General features: G+C 36.5%; 1 protein-coding gene across 2 annotated transcripts; it reads left to right on the top strand.

Annotated features, from left to right (window-relative positions):
- Positions 1 to 943: 943 nt before the first annotated feature.
- On the top strand, positions 944 to 16,974 carry LOC119596150 (E3 ubiquitin-protein ligase Ubr3-like). Of its 2 annotated transcripts, XM_037945321.1 has the most exons (30): positions 944 to 1,067; positions 1,342 to 1,436; positions 1,761 to 1,889; positions 2,598 to 2,727; positions 2,900 to 3,026; positions 3,213 to 3,346; positions 3,561 to 3,789; positions 3,950 to 4,129; positions 4,469 to 4,695; positions 4,841 to 4,996; positions 5,140 to 5,321; positions 5,466 to 5,599; positions 5,702 to 5,847; positions 5,978 to 6,144; positions 6,335 to 6,579; positions 6,811 to 6,984; positions 7,390 to 7,653; positions 7,846 to 8,135; positions 8,322 to 8,858; positions 9,017 to 9,169; positions 9,451 to 9,599; positions 9,957 to 10,116; positions 10,261 to 10,489; positions 10,613 to 10,858; positions 11,343 to 11,581; positions 11,815 to 11,980; positions 12,292 to 12,503; positions 12,773 to 13,044; positions 13,179 to 13,331; positions 15,421 to 16,974. In XM_037945321.1, exons 1-29 carry the CDS (start codon positions 1,041 to 1,043, stop codon positions 13,294 to 13,296), a joined length of 5,517 nt encoding a protein of 1,838 aa, XP_037801249.1. In that variant the 5' UTR covers positions 944 to 1,040; the 3' UTR covers positions 13,297 to 13,331; positions 15,421 to 16,974. The 2 variants fall into 2 exon arrangements, with proteins under 2 accessions (XP_037801249.1, XP_037801247.1); XM_037945319.1 differs by having other exon boundaries at positions 13,179 to 16,974.
- Positions 16,975 to 17,500: the final 526 nt, after the last annotated feature.

The raw sequence follows: 17,500 nt of genomic DNA, 5'->3' as shown, positions 1-17,500 counted from the left end.
GTTATCAGATTGTTGTTATCGTCTGACGAGGAGACGCATTCCCCATAGAAACGTTACAACTGTTTGTTTTCTGCTGATTGTGACCGTGATATTTTTCATAATATATGTGTGTTTATTCGGGGTCTAATAAGCCGCCTTCAACAGTGATAATGTATTCGCACTTTTTTGCGTGGTAATGTACGCGTTGAGTATGGTATGTTCTAATATGTTAATTTTAATTGCGACTTTTGGACACTGGTTTATGAAAAGCGTGCGCGAGGATGACTGTAGTAATTAAGATTGAATGTTTTAAAATGTAAAATATGATTATGGAAATTTGTGATTCCTTGTCTACGTGTTTTTCTCCTTTGTTGTATACTGAAGGCTGTTAAACCTACGCCAGTATATCTGCCACATTGTAATATACAGTATATATGTATTTATGAATGTGTGTGTGTGTGTGTGCGTGCGTGCATATGTGTCAACTTAAGAAATCTATTGAAATACATTATCCTTTGTAACAGTAAAACTAACAGAATCGCATTGACGAACCTCAAAGTTGTGATCACTATGTTTTTCATTGAAATCTCTGGGTGATATTGAAAGCACTATCCTGGGGTCGCGCTGTTACCGCATTATTTTGTTTGTCTGGTTTGGACATTCACAGAGTTTTAACTTGATTGGTTTGAAAGAGAACTTGAATTGGGTTTGTCTAAGGTCGAGGTAATTTGATAAGTAAATATTTACATATTTGTTTTTATTTTTCCCTTTTCCTTTTTTGTTTCTTTGTTGCAAGACCTGGTTAACCGAAATACCAAAACTAAATCAGCTGTCTTGTAGACAAAATATAGAATATTTCCCATCTTTCCCATGTTTTTTCTTCGTATATATCCATTTTTTTCGTGATTGATTTTTATCTGTACTTATTTATGTTTTTGTTATTAATTTTCCCCTTTCCCTTCCTTGCAGTCCGTCGATACGACAATGCAACGACGTGCGGGCTGGTGTGGACGGCCAATTTCGTGGCGTATCGCTGCAGGACGTGCGGCATCTCCCCGTGCATGAGTCTGTGCGCCCAGTGCTTTCAGGTGGGTGCCGCCGGTCGCCCGCGCTCTGCATTCGGCCTGGGGTGTGCTTTGAAATGTCTTTCGATTATTTGTTTTAATACGTGAAGGTATTGAGATGCATTGCTGGTGACTTTTTTTTATGTGATTCTTTTTACACACTGTTATGTTTTCCTAAAAAAAAAAAAAAAAAAAAAAAAAAAAACTTGTTTGTCGTAATTATAGTTGATTTTTTTTAACACGCAATCGTTAAATTTTCCCAACGGCGGTGGTGTTTATATTTGCATTTTGTTTACAGGAAGGGAACCACGAGGGTCATGATTTTAACATGTTCCGGTCACAAGCTGGAGGAGCGTGTGACTGTGGCAATTCCGCCGTCATGAAGGAGTCAGGGTAGGTTTGCGTGTACCGTATTTTATGATTTACTTACGCTTTGATTAGTGAAGCATGGAATCTTTGTCTTTTTTCGCTTTTGTTATATAAATGAATATGATGTAATACCAAGAATGTTTTTATTAGTTTATTTTTTATTTATTTACTTTATTTTATTTATTTATTTTTATTTTATTTATTTTTTTGTATGTATCATTAATTATTTTCTTAAGTGCAATTTGTGATTATCTTTCCCTATGTCGGAAAGTATTATTCCTCCCTTTCTTTCACGTATTATTGGTATTAATATTTCTTAATTTCCTTTCCTTTTTTCTCTCCCGACAGGTTCTGCCACCGACACGGATCCCAAGCGCAGCTAAACAAACCCGAGGTACCGCCGGACCTGCTGGCCATCGCCGACGCCATGATGCCTCGAATATTCTTGCGGTTCATCCAGCACTGTCGAGAGCACAGGTAATGGGCGGCGCATTCTCGTCTGCGGGGGAGGCGTTTGAACGGGTGGATTCTGCCGTGGGATGGATTTCCGGTTCGGGAATGGTGATTGGGTGTTGTTTGTTCTCTGGGTCGTTATTCTGTTCTTTTTCTTTCTCGCTGTCTTTCTCTTTTTGTTTTATGATTTTCTTTCGCTCGTTTTTTTTTCCCACTTTTTCTTTCTCCCATTTCTCTCTCTCTCTCTCTCTCTCTCTCTCTCTCTCTCTCTCTCTCTCTCTCTCTCTCTCTCTCTCCTCTCTCTCTCTCTCTCTCTCTCTCTCTCTCTCTCTCTCTCTCTCTCTCTTCTCTCTCTCCTCTCTCTCCTCTCTCTCTCTCTCTCTCTCTCCCTCTCTCCTCTCCTCTCTCTCTCCTCTCCCTCTCTCTCTCTCTCTCTCTCTCTCTCTCTCTCTCTCTCTCTCTCTCTCTCTCCTTCTCTCTCTCTCCCCCCTTCTTCCCCCCCTACCATCCCCCTTCCTCTTTTCCTCATTTTGTTTCCATATCTTTTTCTCTAGCTCACCATTTCTCCCATTTCTATCCATCTCCCTTTTCTCTTCTGCTTCCTCTTGCTCTCTCCTCTCCTTTACATTATTTTACTTTACTTTACTGAATTTACTTCACTTCACTTCACTTCATTTTCCTGCCCCTCCAACCCATTCTCCACTGTTAACTCCATTTCTTTTTTGCCAACAGTTGTGCATCACTAGATAAGGTTCTCGAAGCGATGGAGGAGTCTTCGTTGTACCTGGACCTCCTTCAGGACCTCAGTCGTCTAGGGGCAGCTATGAGAAAGATAATGACTAAGTCTTTATGCAATCCAAATGTAAGTTTTTACCCGTGAAAGTTATCAATATATAATTCTGACTGTTAGTATTTTTCATTCTAATGCTAGGGAACAACTCATTGATTTCCTGTTGATGTTTCCTTTTTTATCAGTAATGTATGTGACTTTTGTGTCTTGTTGAATATTCTTTAAAATATCGTCTGCATTCCAGGTATATACTGATTTAACTCAACCGTCCTCAAACTCCATGAATAATGAGTATTTGAAGCAAAATAAAACTTGGTATGAAGAGGCTCTCAATAGTATACCTTTCGGTGAAGTTCCTCCAGGATACCAAGGTAAGATTGTAGGTCGTTTATAAAGATTACAAAGTACAGGTGTGTTGTGAGCAAGTATAATTTGAGCTCATCATAAGCAGATAAACTTCCTCCTTGTTGTTACTGTTGTTAAACATATTTTCTTTCTTTGAGATTTGGGTAGGAATGCAAATCAAGAAGATTTATGACCCTCTTATCTGTTTTCAGATATACCTACCCTAAACGGCCCCCTGGTCCACAAGACGTTTTTAGATGAGATAGTATTTTGGACTGTTAAATTTGAGTTTCCTCAGAAACTGGTTTGTCTACTTTTAAACATGCTCCCAGATACTGAGTATGAGGTGAGTTTTACACACCATGTGATATGATTGATGTTTATATATGAAATATGATGATTTTGCACCAAGGAAAATTCACTTTATTATCCATTATTAAATGTTGATGGTATTTAAGATATGTTGCTTTATATTTATGTAGTATGTGGTGAATGAAAAGCTACTTTATTTATATTTTTATGTGTTCATATGATGAGTATGGATCTAATTTTGATTTCAGGATGCCTTTGCAAGAGCATTTGTGCAGCACTATAGTCGCATATCTGTGATGTTGGTACAAAGTACAGATTCAGAAACCCTAAGCAACCGTGTTGTCCATGTGTCTGTACAGCTGTTCTCAGATCAAGATTTAGCTTACCGCATGACTGACTCATTCCACCTTCTCCATGTGATGATTGTTAGCCTCAAGAACATGATGAAGTCGATCTGTGTGCCATCTACTCTGCATGGTAAGGGTTGAGTAATGTCTTGATGGAAAATTGCTTTTATGAGATGGATTTAGCCCAGCTTCCTTTTTTGATAGTGGAATTTTACTTTCTGGGGGAATAATGTTCTTTATCTTTGGGAATAACTGAAGAGTACCTACACAAACTTTCCTTTTCTCCTCAGATAAATTGCGGAATACCCATAGGGTCGTGAACTGTGGTGATCATGTAATGAAAAACCACTGCTACTGGCCACTGGTATCAGACCTTAACAATGTACTCTCACACAAGCCCATAGCTGTCAAATTTATGAGTGACCAAAGACTCATACAGGAATGGTTTTCATTTCTGTCCATGTTCCAAGGTAAAGTATTCATATTATGTTGTTCAATAAGCATTTCATTCTAATTGAATTATGAAGAAGAAATAATAGGCTAATTAATTTTTTTTCATCATTATTGATGCCATTTTCACAATGGAAAGTATAAATGGGATCTATTTGTTTATAAAAAGGTTAGTAAATAACTTGAATAAGATAATCTCATTGATATTTGAAATGAAAGATAAGTGTATACTTAATACTTTCATGATTGTTTCTCTATCCAGATTGAAAATTATATGAATAGATTTATAGAAAGAAATAAAGACAAAGCTGAAAGATAACAATAATTTTGTTTGCTTATATTATTTGCAATATTTTCAGGAATGAATGTCAATGTAAGAGAACTGACACAGCACATTGAGTTTGAACCTCAAACTTACTATGCAGCCTTCAGTGCTGAGCTGGAGGCCTCTGCTTCACCCATGTGGGCCCTCGTCTCTCACCTCAGAGACTCTGAAACTAGACACTATACATTCTCTGTCTTAAAGCAGTGTCTTCATGCTCTCAATAACTGGTTCAATGCAGTTGGCTTTGCTCATTCTGACATGGTATGTATTGATGACAGAGGCCTTAATTTAGAGTGTGATGTTAGTGAAAATAAGAGTAGATTTAGATATTTTGCTAAATATGATACTCATAAAATGACTTTGTTTCATTATTGTACATTTAATTTATTTAATCCTTATATTACAGGGTGATCCCTATCAGGTCTCATTCCACCTTCCGTTGCACCGATACTACTCTGTATTCATGTGCCAGGCTGTGAGAGCTCAAGGGGCTCGGTTGGAAGAGGTGCTCCCTCCACAGGATTTGCTTCATCTGATCATGGTTCATCCACTGAGATTACAGGTATTTTTTATTATTATTTTAGTACCTCATTAATATGTTGTGATAATGGCTAATCCAAATGGTAGTACTTAATAAACAACTTTTTTTCACCTTTTTCATTTTTTCTTCCTCCTCTTGACACAAGTATCCATTTTGAATTGCAGGCTGCCTTCTACGAAATCCTGAGTGGCATTTGGGTACGGAATGGATTGCAGATTAAGGGCCAGGCTATGACGTACATTCAGTGTCATTTCTGTAATTCTATGGTAGATGCTGACCTGTACCTTCTTCAGATCTGTGCTGGGGAACTTCCTCCAGATAATTTTATCATGACCGTGTTGGATAGGTAAAGCAGTCGTTTCTTACAGTTTTCTTGACCTGTAATGTCTTTTATTTCTTGGAAAAAAGTATATTATGCATGTTAGGGTTATGTTTTGGGGTAACTAATTTTTTGCATAGCATAAATTCAAATTGTATTGAATATTTCCAGGTTTCATGTATTGGAGTCACTGAGTATGTCACCCAGAGCTTCCAACAGCTTTCTGGATTCTGAACATGAAATGACAATTATAGAATCATGCCTCACTTTTCTTGCAACTCTTATGACTGTAAGAACTAACATTGGTAAGTATATATATTTTTTATTCTAGAATGAAGTAACATATTGTGAGCTACACATTCTTCTTTGTATAAATGTATTTTTATTGAGTGATTTCACTTTTCAAGGTTTGAGTGAAAGTGAACTTGCACAGCTGGAGATGGTCACTTTGTTGTGCATGGGAGACAAAACTCACTCACAGTTGATGGAATATATGCCAGAGAAATGTGGAAGTGCAGCCCAGAGCCGAGACTTTGAGACTGTACTCAGTAGGGTAAGGACTTTGTCTCTGTGGTTCTCTTCTTTTTCTGAAGAAGGTGAAGTGAGGATAAGTGTATTATTAATTTGTTGATTTTATCAGAGATGTAATGGCAAAGTAATCCATGTTTTTGTATCTCTCACAGGTATCCTCATATAGAGCACCCAACTTTGAAGCTTCAGGAACAATGCAGCAAGGAATGTATATCCCTAAAGATGAAGTTTGGGAGAATCTGTATGACCCAATCTATGTTCTCCTACGAGCAGTTCAAAGAAGAGATTTCCAGGCTTCTCTTGATAGATTCAAATTGTAGTAAGTAATTTTAGAAATTACACTAAATTAATTACAAATTTATTTTTCTTATGTTTAAGTGAACATACAGGATTCTCATGAAGTAATGGTATTTGAATATGTGAACCCATAAAAAAAAAAAAAAAAAAAAAAAAAATGGAGAGCTTTAGTTCTATATACAAGTTTTGTCACAGTGCATTTTTAATTTCAGCTGTAAGCAGTCTGGTAACATGAGTAATTCAGGGAGCCTGTGGCCCCCGTTCCGGTTGCCAAGCCCAGTGACCAGCCCATACACAGATCCTCAGAGAGTTATTGCTTGCCGAAGTTTCCATGCTGTTCTCCTGGTTCTCCTCTACAAGGCATTGAATGAAACCTCTTCCACAGACCATCTGTTAGCTTTGACTGTGTACCTGCTGGAGCTCACTGTTGAATACCAAGCCAAACATCATTCACAAAGTATGTTGCAGGTTTCAGAAAGAGAAGATAATTGGATGGCCACCTTTGAGTAGCTACAATGATAATAAGAATTGAGAGTTGTTTGAGAGAGATACCATGTCCTTTTATTATTTTATTTTATTATTAGAAGTTATATATGAGGGTACAAGTATCCCTTAGACTCTACTTTTGTGTATTTGATGCTTTCCAGGAAGGTATTCATATCTTACACAATTTTCCTGTCTCTCTCAGGTGGTGAACTTGTTGCAGCCCAGTTCTATGAAAATGTGACAGAAGAGGTTGATGACAGACCAGATGGGCAGTTTTGCAAGTGGTTTTTGACAGATGACATATTTACAAATGCCAATACTGTGGTATCTAGAGTGGATCTCAACCCCACTCCATCCATCAGCTCTAGCTCAGATGGTAAGTTCAAAAAGTCAGACAGGCTCTTGAGAATGATGTTTGGACCATGTGAAATATTGAATAAATGGATGATATTGGTTGGTTTAGAGTTTGATAAAAGTTTGCCTTGAGTAGTTCTGATTGGGCTCTGTATATTCATGTGTTGATATAGTGTTCAGTGAATCCATGATGCTGAGATTATTTAGGTTTTAAGTGACAATATTTTGTAATATTCCATAGTTTTTGGATTAGTTTCATCAGTTAGTATATATGTAGACTTACTTTTGTTAGAAGTATGTACTTAGACTGTAACAGTTTTGAATTAAAATATGTTGTCTGTTATATATGAATTTTTTGTGCAGACTACTCTCTCCTGTTATTTGTTTGCAAGCAGTCATTACTTTGTAATCTTCTGTAAATCTTCAGGTGAGTTAGATGGATCGGACTTGGAAATGGATGAATTGGAGGGAGGAGAGCCACGCTTGGCACTTCATGGTGCACCAAGACCACGCCCACTCCCATCGGGCTCAGAGCTGGTGCTCTACCAGGAAGCAGCCTCAGCTGTTGTACCCACTGGGGAAACTCCCACAACGCCAGACACTCCAACACAGGATCACTTGTCACCTCTGGCTCTACCACCACCCACAACAGGGAACATGCTTGTGCCAGTCACACAGAGTGGTTCTCCAGGTAGGCTACAGCACTACATCCGTTACTAGATTTATGAGTGATTCAGTTGTAGAAAATTTCTGTCACTGAATCTTTTTTTTTTTTATATATATACTTTGGTCTTTTGTTATTAAGTGTTTTACTGTATACACATGCCAGTTGTTATTTACAGTTTCATGTGTAGCATTAAAATGATTGTACTTCCATAACTAGGAGTGGCAGCACAAGCATCATTACCAGCCCCAGTCCAGTTTCCACCCCTGCTAGCAGGGACAGAAGTGGGAAGGAGAGGTGGTGGTGGCCGAAGCAGCAGTAGCAGCAGTCCAAGCTGCAGTAACAGGAGGCACCATGGCCGGTCCTATGTGGTGCCTCACCCCCTACACCTGCGGTCCCGCCGACCAGCTGGCCCTGCCAAGGCTCTGCTTCCTGCTGGAGGGGATGGTTCCATGCCTCCTTCAGTGCAGACCTCACCTCCCACACCTGAACTCTCTCATTTCTCTTCGGTAAGTCAGGTCACTAAGTTAAGATAGTTCATTTCAATCATGCCTTACCTAAAAATGTGGAACCAAGAGACGAAGAAAGCTTGTTGATTTGTACAAAATATGTTTTATAACTTATTGATACTTTGCCTTTTCTTTATTTGAAAAAATTATGAGTTTTGTATACTAATTTTTTTTCAACTTTTCCAGTTACCACAGCTTGACTCTGGAGATGAATACATTGCAGTGGAAGAATCTATCATCTCTCTTCTCATCAAGCTTCACTCCAAACTCACAGGGAAACCTAATTCTTACCGTCCAAACTTCGATGAGTCATCAGACTCAAGGATAGGAGACGGACCTTTCTTCATCGCCAAATTGCTCAACAAGATAGGACGATATGAACCCTCTGCCAGACAAGGGATACTCGACACTATATCTCGCATCTACTGTAAACGGGAAGAAGACTCCTCGGCATCTTCAGAAGAAGAAGCTAGAGCAAGGGAAGAGAAGCGAAAACGTGCCAAGGAGCGACAGAAGAGGGTAATGGCGGAATTTGCCTTCCGTCAACGTCAGTTCATGGAACAGAACAAAGCAGAAGCAGCAGAAGCAGAGGCAAGCGGGAATGATGCAATGGAAGTAGAGGAAGAGCAGCCCGAGAGGCATAAAGAATATGACTGTGTTATATGTAACCAATCAATACCGTCCACTCCTGAGAGACCAGTGGGACTCGTAGTGTTATTACAGGTAAAAATTTGTATATGTACTCATTACAGGATTTTATCTTTATTCCTTGCTATACCATTTGTATTTGTAGTTTAGATTTATTTGGATTGTTTAATGGAACCAAGGTTTGTTATTATTCCTATGCTGTAGATTTTTAACAATGAAAATCATTTTTTCAGGCAACCAGTGTTCTTGGCCACAGAACTTCTCAGCAGAAACCATTTAGTGTTCCTACTTCAGATTCTGAAAGAACAAGATTAAAACAACGAAGGTTTACCCTAGGCCAATTTATGGAAGAAAGAGCAGACACCTTGAATAGATACTTTGACTATGTAAGTGTGAGCTGCCCTGTTGGAAATCAATGTTTTCTTAACTTTATATATTGTATTGCAGAACAATGGCATGTAATTGTATCATAGATTTTATTGAAAGATAACATAAATAGAGTGAAAATCTGTGATAAGACGTTTTGATTATTAAACTGTCTTGTCTTAAAATTTTATTCTATAGTGAAATTCAAAGCATTAGTGAATTAAATCTCTAAGCAGTGATCATCACTTCCGTTGTGTCACATGAGTAATATTAATGTAATGTTAAATCTCTTCTCCTTCAGAACTCATGGCTGGTGTCCATGAATAATGGTTGGGAAGGTGGTGTTCATGTACAGACTTGCGGACACCACCTTCACTTGGACTGCCACCAGTCGTACCTCCTTGCACTTCGTTCACAGCACCGACCTAACAGCACCTTGAATGTCGATAAGTGAGTGGTTGTTGTTGTTTGTTTGTTTTTTTCCTTTAATTATTGTTATGGGATTATTGTAAAAAGCTGGACAGTGTTTTTTTTTTTTTTTCTCTCTCTCTCTCTCATTTTTTCTTTCTTCCTTTCTTTCTTTTTTAAGCTTTGAAAAATATACCCCAATGGTTTATATTTCTTATTTGATGATAGCTGTGGACACTTTTTTAAAGTTAATTTGATAAAGGTACTTTTTGTTTGCATCATTGTATTTATTAATTTCTTTATTCATGTAAAAATTATTTATTCTTTCACAGTTTTCCTTCCTTTTCCTTCTCACTCCCAAGTTGCAGATAAAATTCTATAATATTTTATAATCAACAGAGGTGAATATTGGTGTCCTTTGTGCCGACAACTTGGCAATGCAGTGTTACCCATCTCTCCTGAAATTGGCGATTTATCTGCCCTGGTAAAACATCCCTCCACATGTGATAGTGATTTGGTGGAAGAGGTTGACAGGTTACTTCATGACCTCACTGTGCCTGTGAGTATTACTTGAAATTGTGATTGATGTTTAGATGTATGTTATGTAAAACTAAAGATTTGGAAATTACTCATTCATAATCCTCTTTTTATGGTATAATAGATAACACAGTATTTAATTAATTGTTCATGATATTTCCACCAGACGTTTAGCAGTACGCTGACAAATGCGATGGCTCGCATGATGGAAGACATGACCATCGCCACATATGCCAAGTACCGAAATGTGTCATCCAACCCCTCAACACCATCTCTCTTCATGTTTGTGTCCTCCATTCTAAGGACAAATCTAGAAGTGGAGTTAGTACAGCGAGGTGGAATGTTGGTTTACCAAGCAGAGGATGTGAAAATGGATGTTAAGCGTTCCTGCCTTAGTAAGTATATATATTGTATAAGTTCTTACATAGTGCAGAGGGCTTGTTTTGGAAGTGTACAGTAAAGTGTACTATTTCTAATGGGTGGTGTTATTTACATGACTGTTTTTTTTTTCTCCCTAGTGCCTCTTCTTCATGTATTGGGATTCCACTCGAAGATCCTGAGTGGAGGTGGAGACTCATCTGTTGGAGGTGTAGGAGGAGGATTACACTGGATCAGGCAGACATGGGCCTCCATCACACAGCGACCAGTGACCGGTAGTGAAGGAGCTGTCACTCTAAGAGAGAGGGAAGTTCCCATCCTCCTCAGAGATCCTGTGACACTCCTTTTGCAGCTCATTCTGTTGCTGCCATCAAGGATTGATCAAGGTAAGCAAGATTACAGATTTATTAGTAAGTTACACAATTCTTGCTGCAGCAATATGTACTGGACTTTCCTTGGCAGTAACTTTAGCAAGAGAGAATTACCCTAGATACTTCTGTCCTGCATCTCACATGAATGCATTGTTTACCTTTGTTTTACCAATGACCTCTTAAGTCATTCATGAATTGTTCAACATCAGACATTGTGTTAACAATTCTCAAATCTTCATGAACTTTGCAATTCAGAAAACAATCTATGCATGTGTCTTAACAGTAAGGGACAAAATATCAAGTCAGATAATTTTATTTTTATTTAGGACAAAATGTATGTGCTTGGAATTTTGATATATGACTGAGTACATATATTACTTCAAGTTTATATATTTTCCATTTTAATCAAATATGACATTTAGAAATATTTCTTTGCAAAACAGTATTTTAGCCTCTTTGTAATATTTCTACATTTTTAAAAAACTTTTGACTTTTACAGGCTACTTAAAGTGTGTAGTTGGTAGTGTATATCGCGTTGCGGTTGTGCGCGCTGCAGTGTCTGCTCTGCGGTCACTGAATGAAAGCCAGCGTGAGCAGGCAACAACAGGAGGCCCACTTGCTCCTCTTTTAGCATTGGCTCACAATACTTTACGTGATAGTCCTTTCTTCTGCGATGATCAAGTGCTCTTGGCTGACCAAGCACAGGAGTCTTGGACTGTGAATGATGTCACATGCCAGGTATGAATGTGTTTGTTATATATTTTGTGTGTGTGTGTGTATGTGTGTGTGTTTGTGTTTGTGTTTTGCACGCGCGTGCGTGCTTTTATCTATAATGACTGAATAAAAGGCAAGGCTGAATATCAGTTGGTTGTATTTATGAAAACAGTAATTGTAAAACCCTTATGATCTTCAATGTGCTTATGTGTTGAACTTGTTACATTACCTAAAATCATCTTTCCTGGACTTCACAGGTTCGAGAAACTTGCCTACAGTTTTTGCGTGTTGCTGCACTTCTGAAAGCACACCTCATGGAGGAAAATGCACCTGTCATCGCTGATCCCCTTGCAGAGTGTGGAACTTTAGAACAGTACCTAGGAGTATGGGATAGCTGCTCAGTTGTCAATTCTGCAATAATGGGTATGAATTTTCTCTGTCTCCATTTTTATTTTTTTTTATTTTTTTTATTTATTTATTTATTTTATTTTTTTATTTTTTTTATTATTTTTTTTTTTTTCTTTCTTTCTTTCTTTCTTTCTTTCTTTTGAAATGAAGATACAATTCAATTAGGGGAAAATGTCAAATGTAGGAATGGTGTAATTGAGAATAAACTTCAAAACAAAAGATGATACGATAAGATTTTTTACTGTTAAGTGACATTATTACTTTATCAGCTTTAAAAAAAAACACTTGTTCCAATTACAATACTTCTTCCTTCTGTCTCCTTCCAGGCAATATGTGTGGCACATATCGAGCAAGTGAAGTATCCAGCCCTGTGGAGACCCGTCTGGGAGATTTGGCTTGTGGTGCAAGAGTTTGGTGTAGTGAGGTTGCAACCTTTGCTTCCCAGGCACAAGTGGCAGCATCAGCTCTCCTCACTACCATTAACTTTGCACAACCCCGTCTCCTTCGCCTGCCACACTCGTACGATGCCATATTTCAGGTGTGTATTCTGTTTTGAATTATGTGAATTTCTGTCAAGTTAGGTTGCATCTTTTTTGGTCACTTGTCATTAGTTGATGCATCCCTCTTTATGTATTCCTTATACTGCCAACTAGTAGTATAATTCTGTATCCATATTATATTAACTCATTCAATTACTGTTTCTCTGATCAACTCAGTTTTTATGGATTCATAAAAAGCCTAGTAGACAATTAAATAAATTTGAATTAGCTTTGTGTGTTACCTCCATATTTACCTTTTTTTTTGCAGTACTATCACAGACGGCAGTGTTCACAGTGTAACAGTGTCCCAAAAGATCCAAGTGTTTGCCTACTCTGTGGCACCATAGTCTGCTTGCGGGAACCTTGCTGCAAGCAGCAGGAAGTATGCGAGTGTGTGCAACATGCAATAGACTGTGGAGCAGGAACAGCCATCTTCCTGGTGATCAACTCTTCAACAGTGATAGTGATACGAGGACCAAGAGTATGCCTTTGGGGTTGTGTGCATCTAGATTCCTTTGGGGAAGAAGATCGTGACCTCAAGTAAGTTTATGAAGCAGTTTAAATTATATTGTATTTTCTACAAAAATGTCATGCAGATTATTGACTTGATTTTTAAAATCCAGATAAATATCTAATTATGTTGGGTTTACAATAACTTGAAAACACCTTTGCAGGCGTGGGAAGCCTCTGTACCTAAGTGAAGACCGCTACCGCTTGCTGGAGCAACAGTGGCTCTCACATGCATTCGACCACACCAATAAACGCTGGATTTGGCACCGAGACATTCTCTGAGGCTAAATAGTTTTAAGGCTTTAAGATGATAAATGGTAAAAGCTCGGCATTACCAAATTTATTTGGATGTAGATTATTCGGTGCTTGATGAAACAATAATTTTGAATGCTTCACTATTTTTTGTTTTATTGTTTTTAATTTTTATTTTGTTCTTAATACCCTATTTGTAATTCATATTATCTATCAAATGTAGATACTAATCTATTCTAATGAAATACATACTTTTTTCACCCCTTAACACTTGATCTGTCATCAGTCAGAGGCTTTAGCTTGTTATACTGGATATATAGGCCAGTTTTAATTTAAACCTTTTGGATACAGATTTTCATTGAGAGATAGGATGAAGTGAAGCAAGAGGGTCTCTAGTGATTAGGAGTTGGCAAAGTATCATGTGTGGTTCTTGAATGGATTGATGGAAAGAAACCAGCTTTAATTGCAATTTCTAAATTATATTGTCCCTGTATTTGTCCAGCTGTATTTTTGCGTTCAGTAAAAGTATTTTGATCGGCTAGCACATGATGACCCTATTCTCTTATTGACATATTGTGATATATTTTGTTTGCATATCCAGAGGTGGATGCATGTTGGTAAAACCAGAGAGAATGTCTTTCTTTAACAGATATATTAAAATAGTAATGTGCATTTGAAGGTAATTGGCAAGTTTTTTGGCATGTAAAATTCTTGCAGAGTAAATGTCCTACAAATCTTGTTTGCTTAAGCATGCTCTTTCAAGTATAGAAATATATGCAGATTATTAAGGCAAAGAAAAATAAGAATAACTATGTACAGGCCTATTATTTGTTGTATTAATTTCATCCAAATAGCTTCTCCAGAATGAATTTTTATTTCATGGTGAATATTTGGGATTCATAGCAAACTACTTTTTAAAATTACATAGAGGGGAAAGATTTTTCTGGTATGGTAAACATTGGTCAAGACCTTAGTGTCATGGGTAATTATGAAATACACCTCTTTTCTTACTAGCTGTTTGCAATAATAGCAACAGTAAGCAATGCCTTGGAATTCTTTAGCAATAGAATACTCCTTTCTCTTTCTAAACTTCCTATACAATTGTGTGTGAGTGTGTTTGCATGTATATGTCTCTGTGTATGTGTATTTATCTGTGGATGCCTGTGTCCATGTATCCATTTGTTTGTGCATTTGCATAAATTTGTATTTATACACATTACGCATTCACTGTTACATGAAGACACATGCACTCTCGTCCTACCCCCTCTCACACATACCAGCTCATTCTGTTATTTCCAATCTATCTCTCTCTCCCCTCTCTCTCACTCACATTCACACATACTTGTTATACATATACAGACATCTGTCAGTTTTTTTCTGTTAGGCCTATCATTACAGTGTAGGTGGCATTGAGGCTTTGTGTACCCTCACTGCTATTACCAAATGAATTGAGTAAGTCTTATTTGTTTGTATTTCTCTAAAAAGCTCAAGTAATATTTAAGTTTGCTAAACTAGGTGATTAAAAACTCTTGTGTACTTTTTACAAAGAATTGGTGTACATAGTTATAGATTCTAATTATGGAGGGAGGAAGCTGAGAGCAGAAGATTGTTGTATTTTTTATTTTAATTCTAAAATAAAGAATTGAGTTATATATGTATAATTATGGCTATTTGTCTTACATTTTGACTTTTTTTCCTTTCTTTCAAATCAGAGAATGCATCTTTGGCATATAACCTATGTATTAGTATAGTTGTTTTTCATAGTGAGAATTAATTAGGTTTCTTTGTGAGGCATGGAATGTGAAGACACTTACATTATTTACTGTGTTTTGACAGCTTGTGTGAAACAAGATCATGTACTTATTTAACTGATGTCTCGGTTATGCACTGGCTTGTTTGTGCCTGTACTCACTTCTTTTTTCTCTCTCTTTCTCACTTATCTCTTGTTCACATTTTTGTTATCCTTGTCACAATTCCTCTTGTTAATACATAAGAGAATGATTACCATGTGTTATATTATGTTTTCTTTCCTTTTCTTTATTTCTGCTTCTACGCAAGTGTATAGATTATATTTTGAATGCTACACCATGTTCTATTTTTATCTATTTTTCTATCTCTTCTGATACTGCATTCTGTTTTCTTCTCTCCTGCTAGACTGTTGTGACCTGAGGCTTCACTCTGGGGCTGTGTGACTTGACAAGGATCAGGTGCATTACCTTATTGTGGGATTCTTGTTACCTTGAATAAGGACGGTTCCAAGCATCTCGCCTTGATGGATTACCTATTTGTTGCCCTAATGTGATAATTATGTTAGTGTGATGTATGTTATATATTTCCCTGACTGGCTTCAGTTATTATTCTTAGTATGTGAAAGTTACTTTGATGTACAACTTATCTTTTTTTTTTTTCTTCTTTTTTTTTTCTTTCCTTTTTTTTCATATTATTGTATAATTCACCCAGATTTTACAATATTTTGTGTAGTGACATTTTTGGTGTATTAACTTGCATGAATATCTGACATATGACAAGCAATATGATAATGTATTACAAAAATGCATGGCACATTTTTTGGTGTGTGTCGCCTTGTGTATAGCATGAGGTAAGCTTGTTGTCAAATAACACCCTAACCTTTGACCTATGCTGACTTATTGTATGACAGGGTCAGTCTGTTGCACTTAATTGTAACAGGTATTTTGAAGTGACATGTGTGAGTGTGTTACAGGCATATTGGCATCATAAATAACAAGTATATTATTTTGATATATGACATTTGATGACTTGAAGACAGGTGTATAAACTAGTCAACCTTGTTCTCAGAATTTGTTACTGGCATGAATAGCATCTTCTTGACTGATTGGAAAAAGCAATTGTGCATTAAATTTTACTTGTGATAGTGCTTTTAAGGTGTAGAAGATATATTCAAGACAACCCATAAATAATTTTCTTCAAATATTTTTTTGAAGGTCTTTATACTGCATAATATTTTATTAGAATTTAAGAGTCTGTAATGATATATAGTGATGGCTACATGCATGGAAAGTTCAGAACATTTCTGTTGAGGGATGTTAGCAATACTGAAAAAAGAAATAAAATTGATACTAAGAATGACTACCCTTTATAATAACAGTTATTGTCTGAAGCTTATCAGTATCAACCAAATAATCATATTTAAATGTGTAACTATGCTATCATAATCTTCCATAGTTTAGCTAAACTATATCCACTCAACATGATAGTACTGTGACCATACTGAGTGTGGATGTGTGTTTCGTTAAGACACACAAAGGTACTCTTCTTTAAATGCACGTGCAATATGCTATACCTCATCAGAGGAAGTGGAACTTCTTGTAATATACTTGTATTTATAGTTCATTGTATGAATTGTATAAAATTATTTTCCAGATTATGGGATTTCTTGATAATCTAATATTAGTGTTATATTTCTGTTTATCCAACCTCCTCTTATTCCCATTATTATTTATTTTTCTTGTGAATATATTTGTATGTACTAGCTTTTCTTCTTGTTAGAAACAATATTCTGGTTATTAAATATGTAAACTTGTTACATAGTCTCAACCTCCCTTTTTATTTATTAATTTTTGGGTGGAATAACATGCATTGAACCATGTATAAATATTGTATGTATTAAAGTTGTATGTTACATTAAGAGCTTGTATGTTATGACTGAAATTACACAAGGAAGGGCAAGTTACTATTTTTTTCTCCTTATTGATACATATTACTCTTTGAGTATGTTTGGTAGTTGATGACATGTGATAATGTGAACACAAGACTACAATAAAGGCTCATTGAGAGTGTCAAATGTTTATCTGTTATAGATTATCATGATTTTAGTTATATCACCAGTTTATCAATCATGTGACATTTCTGATATGAATTTAGTCATCAGTGGTTTGTTCATTGTGACAAAACACACTGTCTTTACCTTGTATAATAGTCAAGATGATTTTGACAAGAAAATATTCAGGAAATATAGTAAATCAAAGACCCAGCACATAAGTCTCCATGGAAGCAAATAAATGATATTTCATTAAAATGTCATATTAAAAAATAGAAACAGAGATACATACGAAAATACACAAAAAATAATGAGCTACAAAAATTCCCACAAATATTTCTGGAACCATAAGCTGAAACTGCATCTCTTGAGAACGTTTGGAAAGAAATGAAGGTCATTTAATTTAAAAAGATCACAGTATCACAAAACCTTTGA

Source organism: Penaeus monodon, chromosome 37 (genome assembly GCF_015228065.2).
Source record: "Penaeus monodon isolate SGIC_2016 chromosome 37, NSTDA_Pmon_1, whole genome shotgun sequence".
Lineage (NCBI taxonomy): Eukaryota > Metazoa > Arthropoda > Malacostraca > Decapoda > Penaeidae > Penaeus > Penaeus monodon.
The sequence above is the reverse complement of the archived record's forward strand: the minus strand, read 5'-3'. Positions and strand labels throughout refer to the sequence as shown.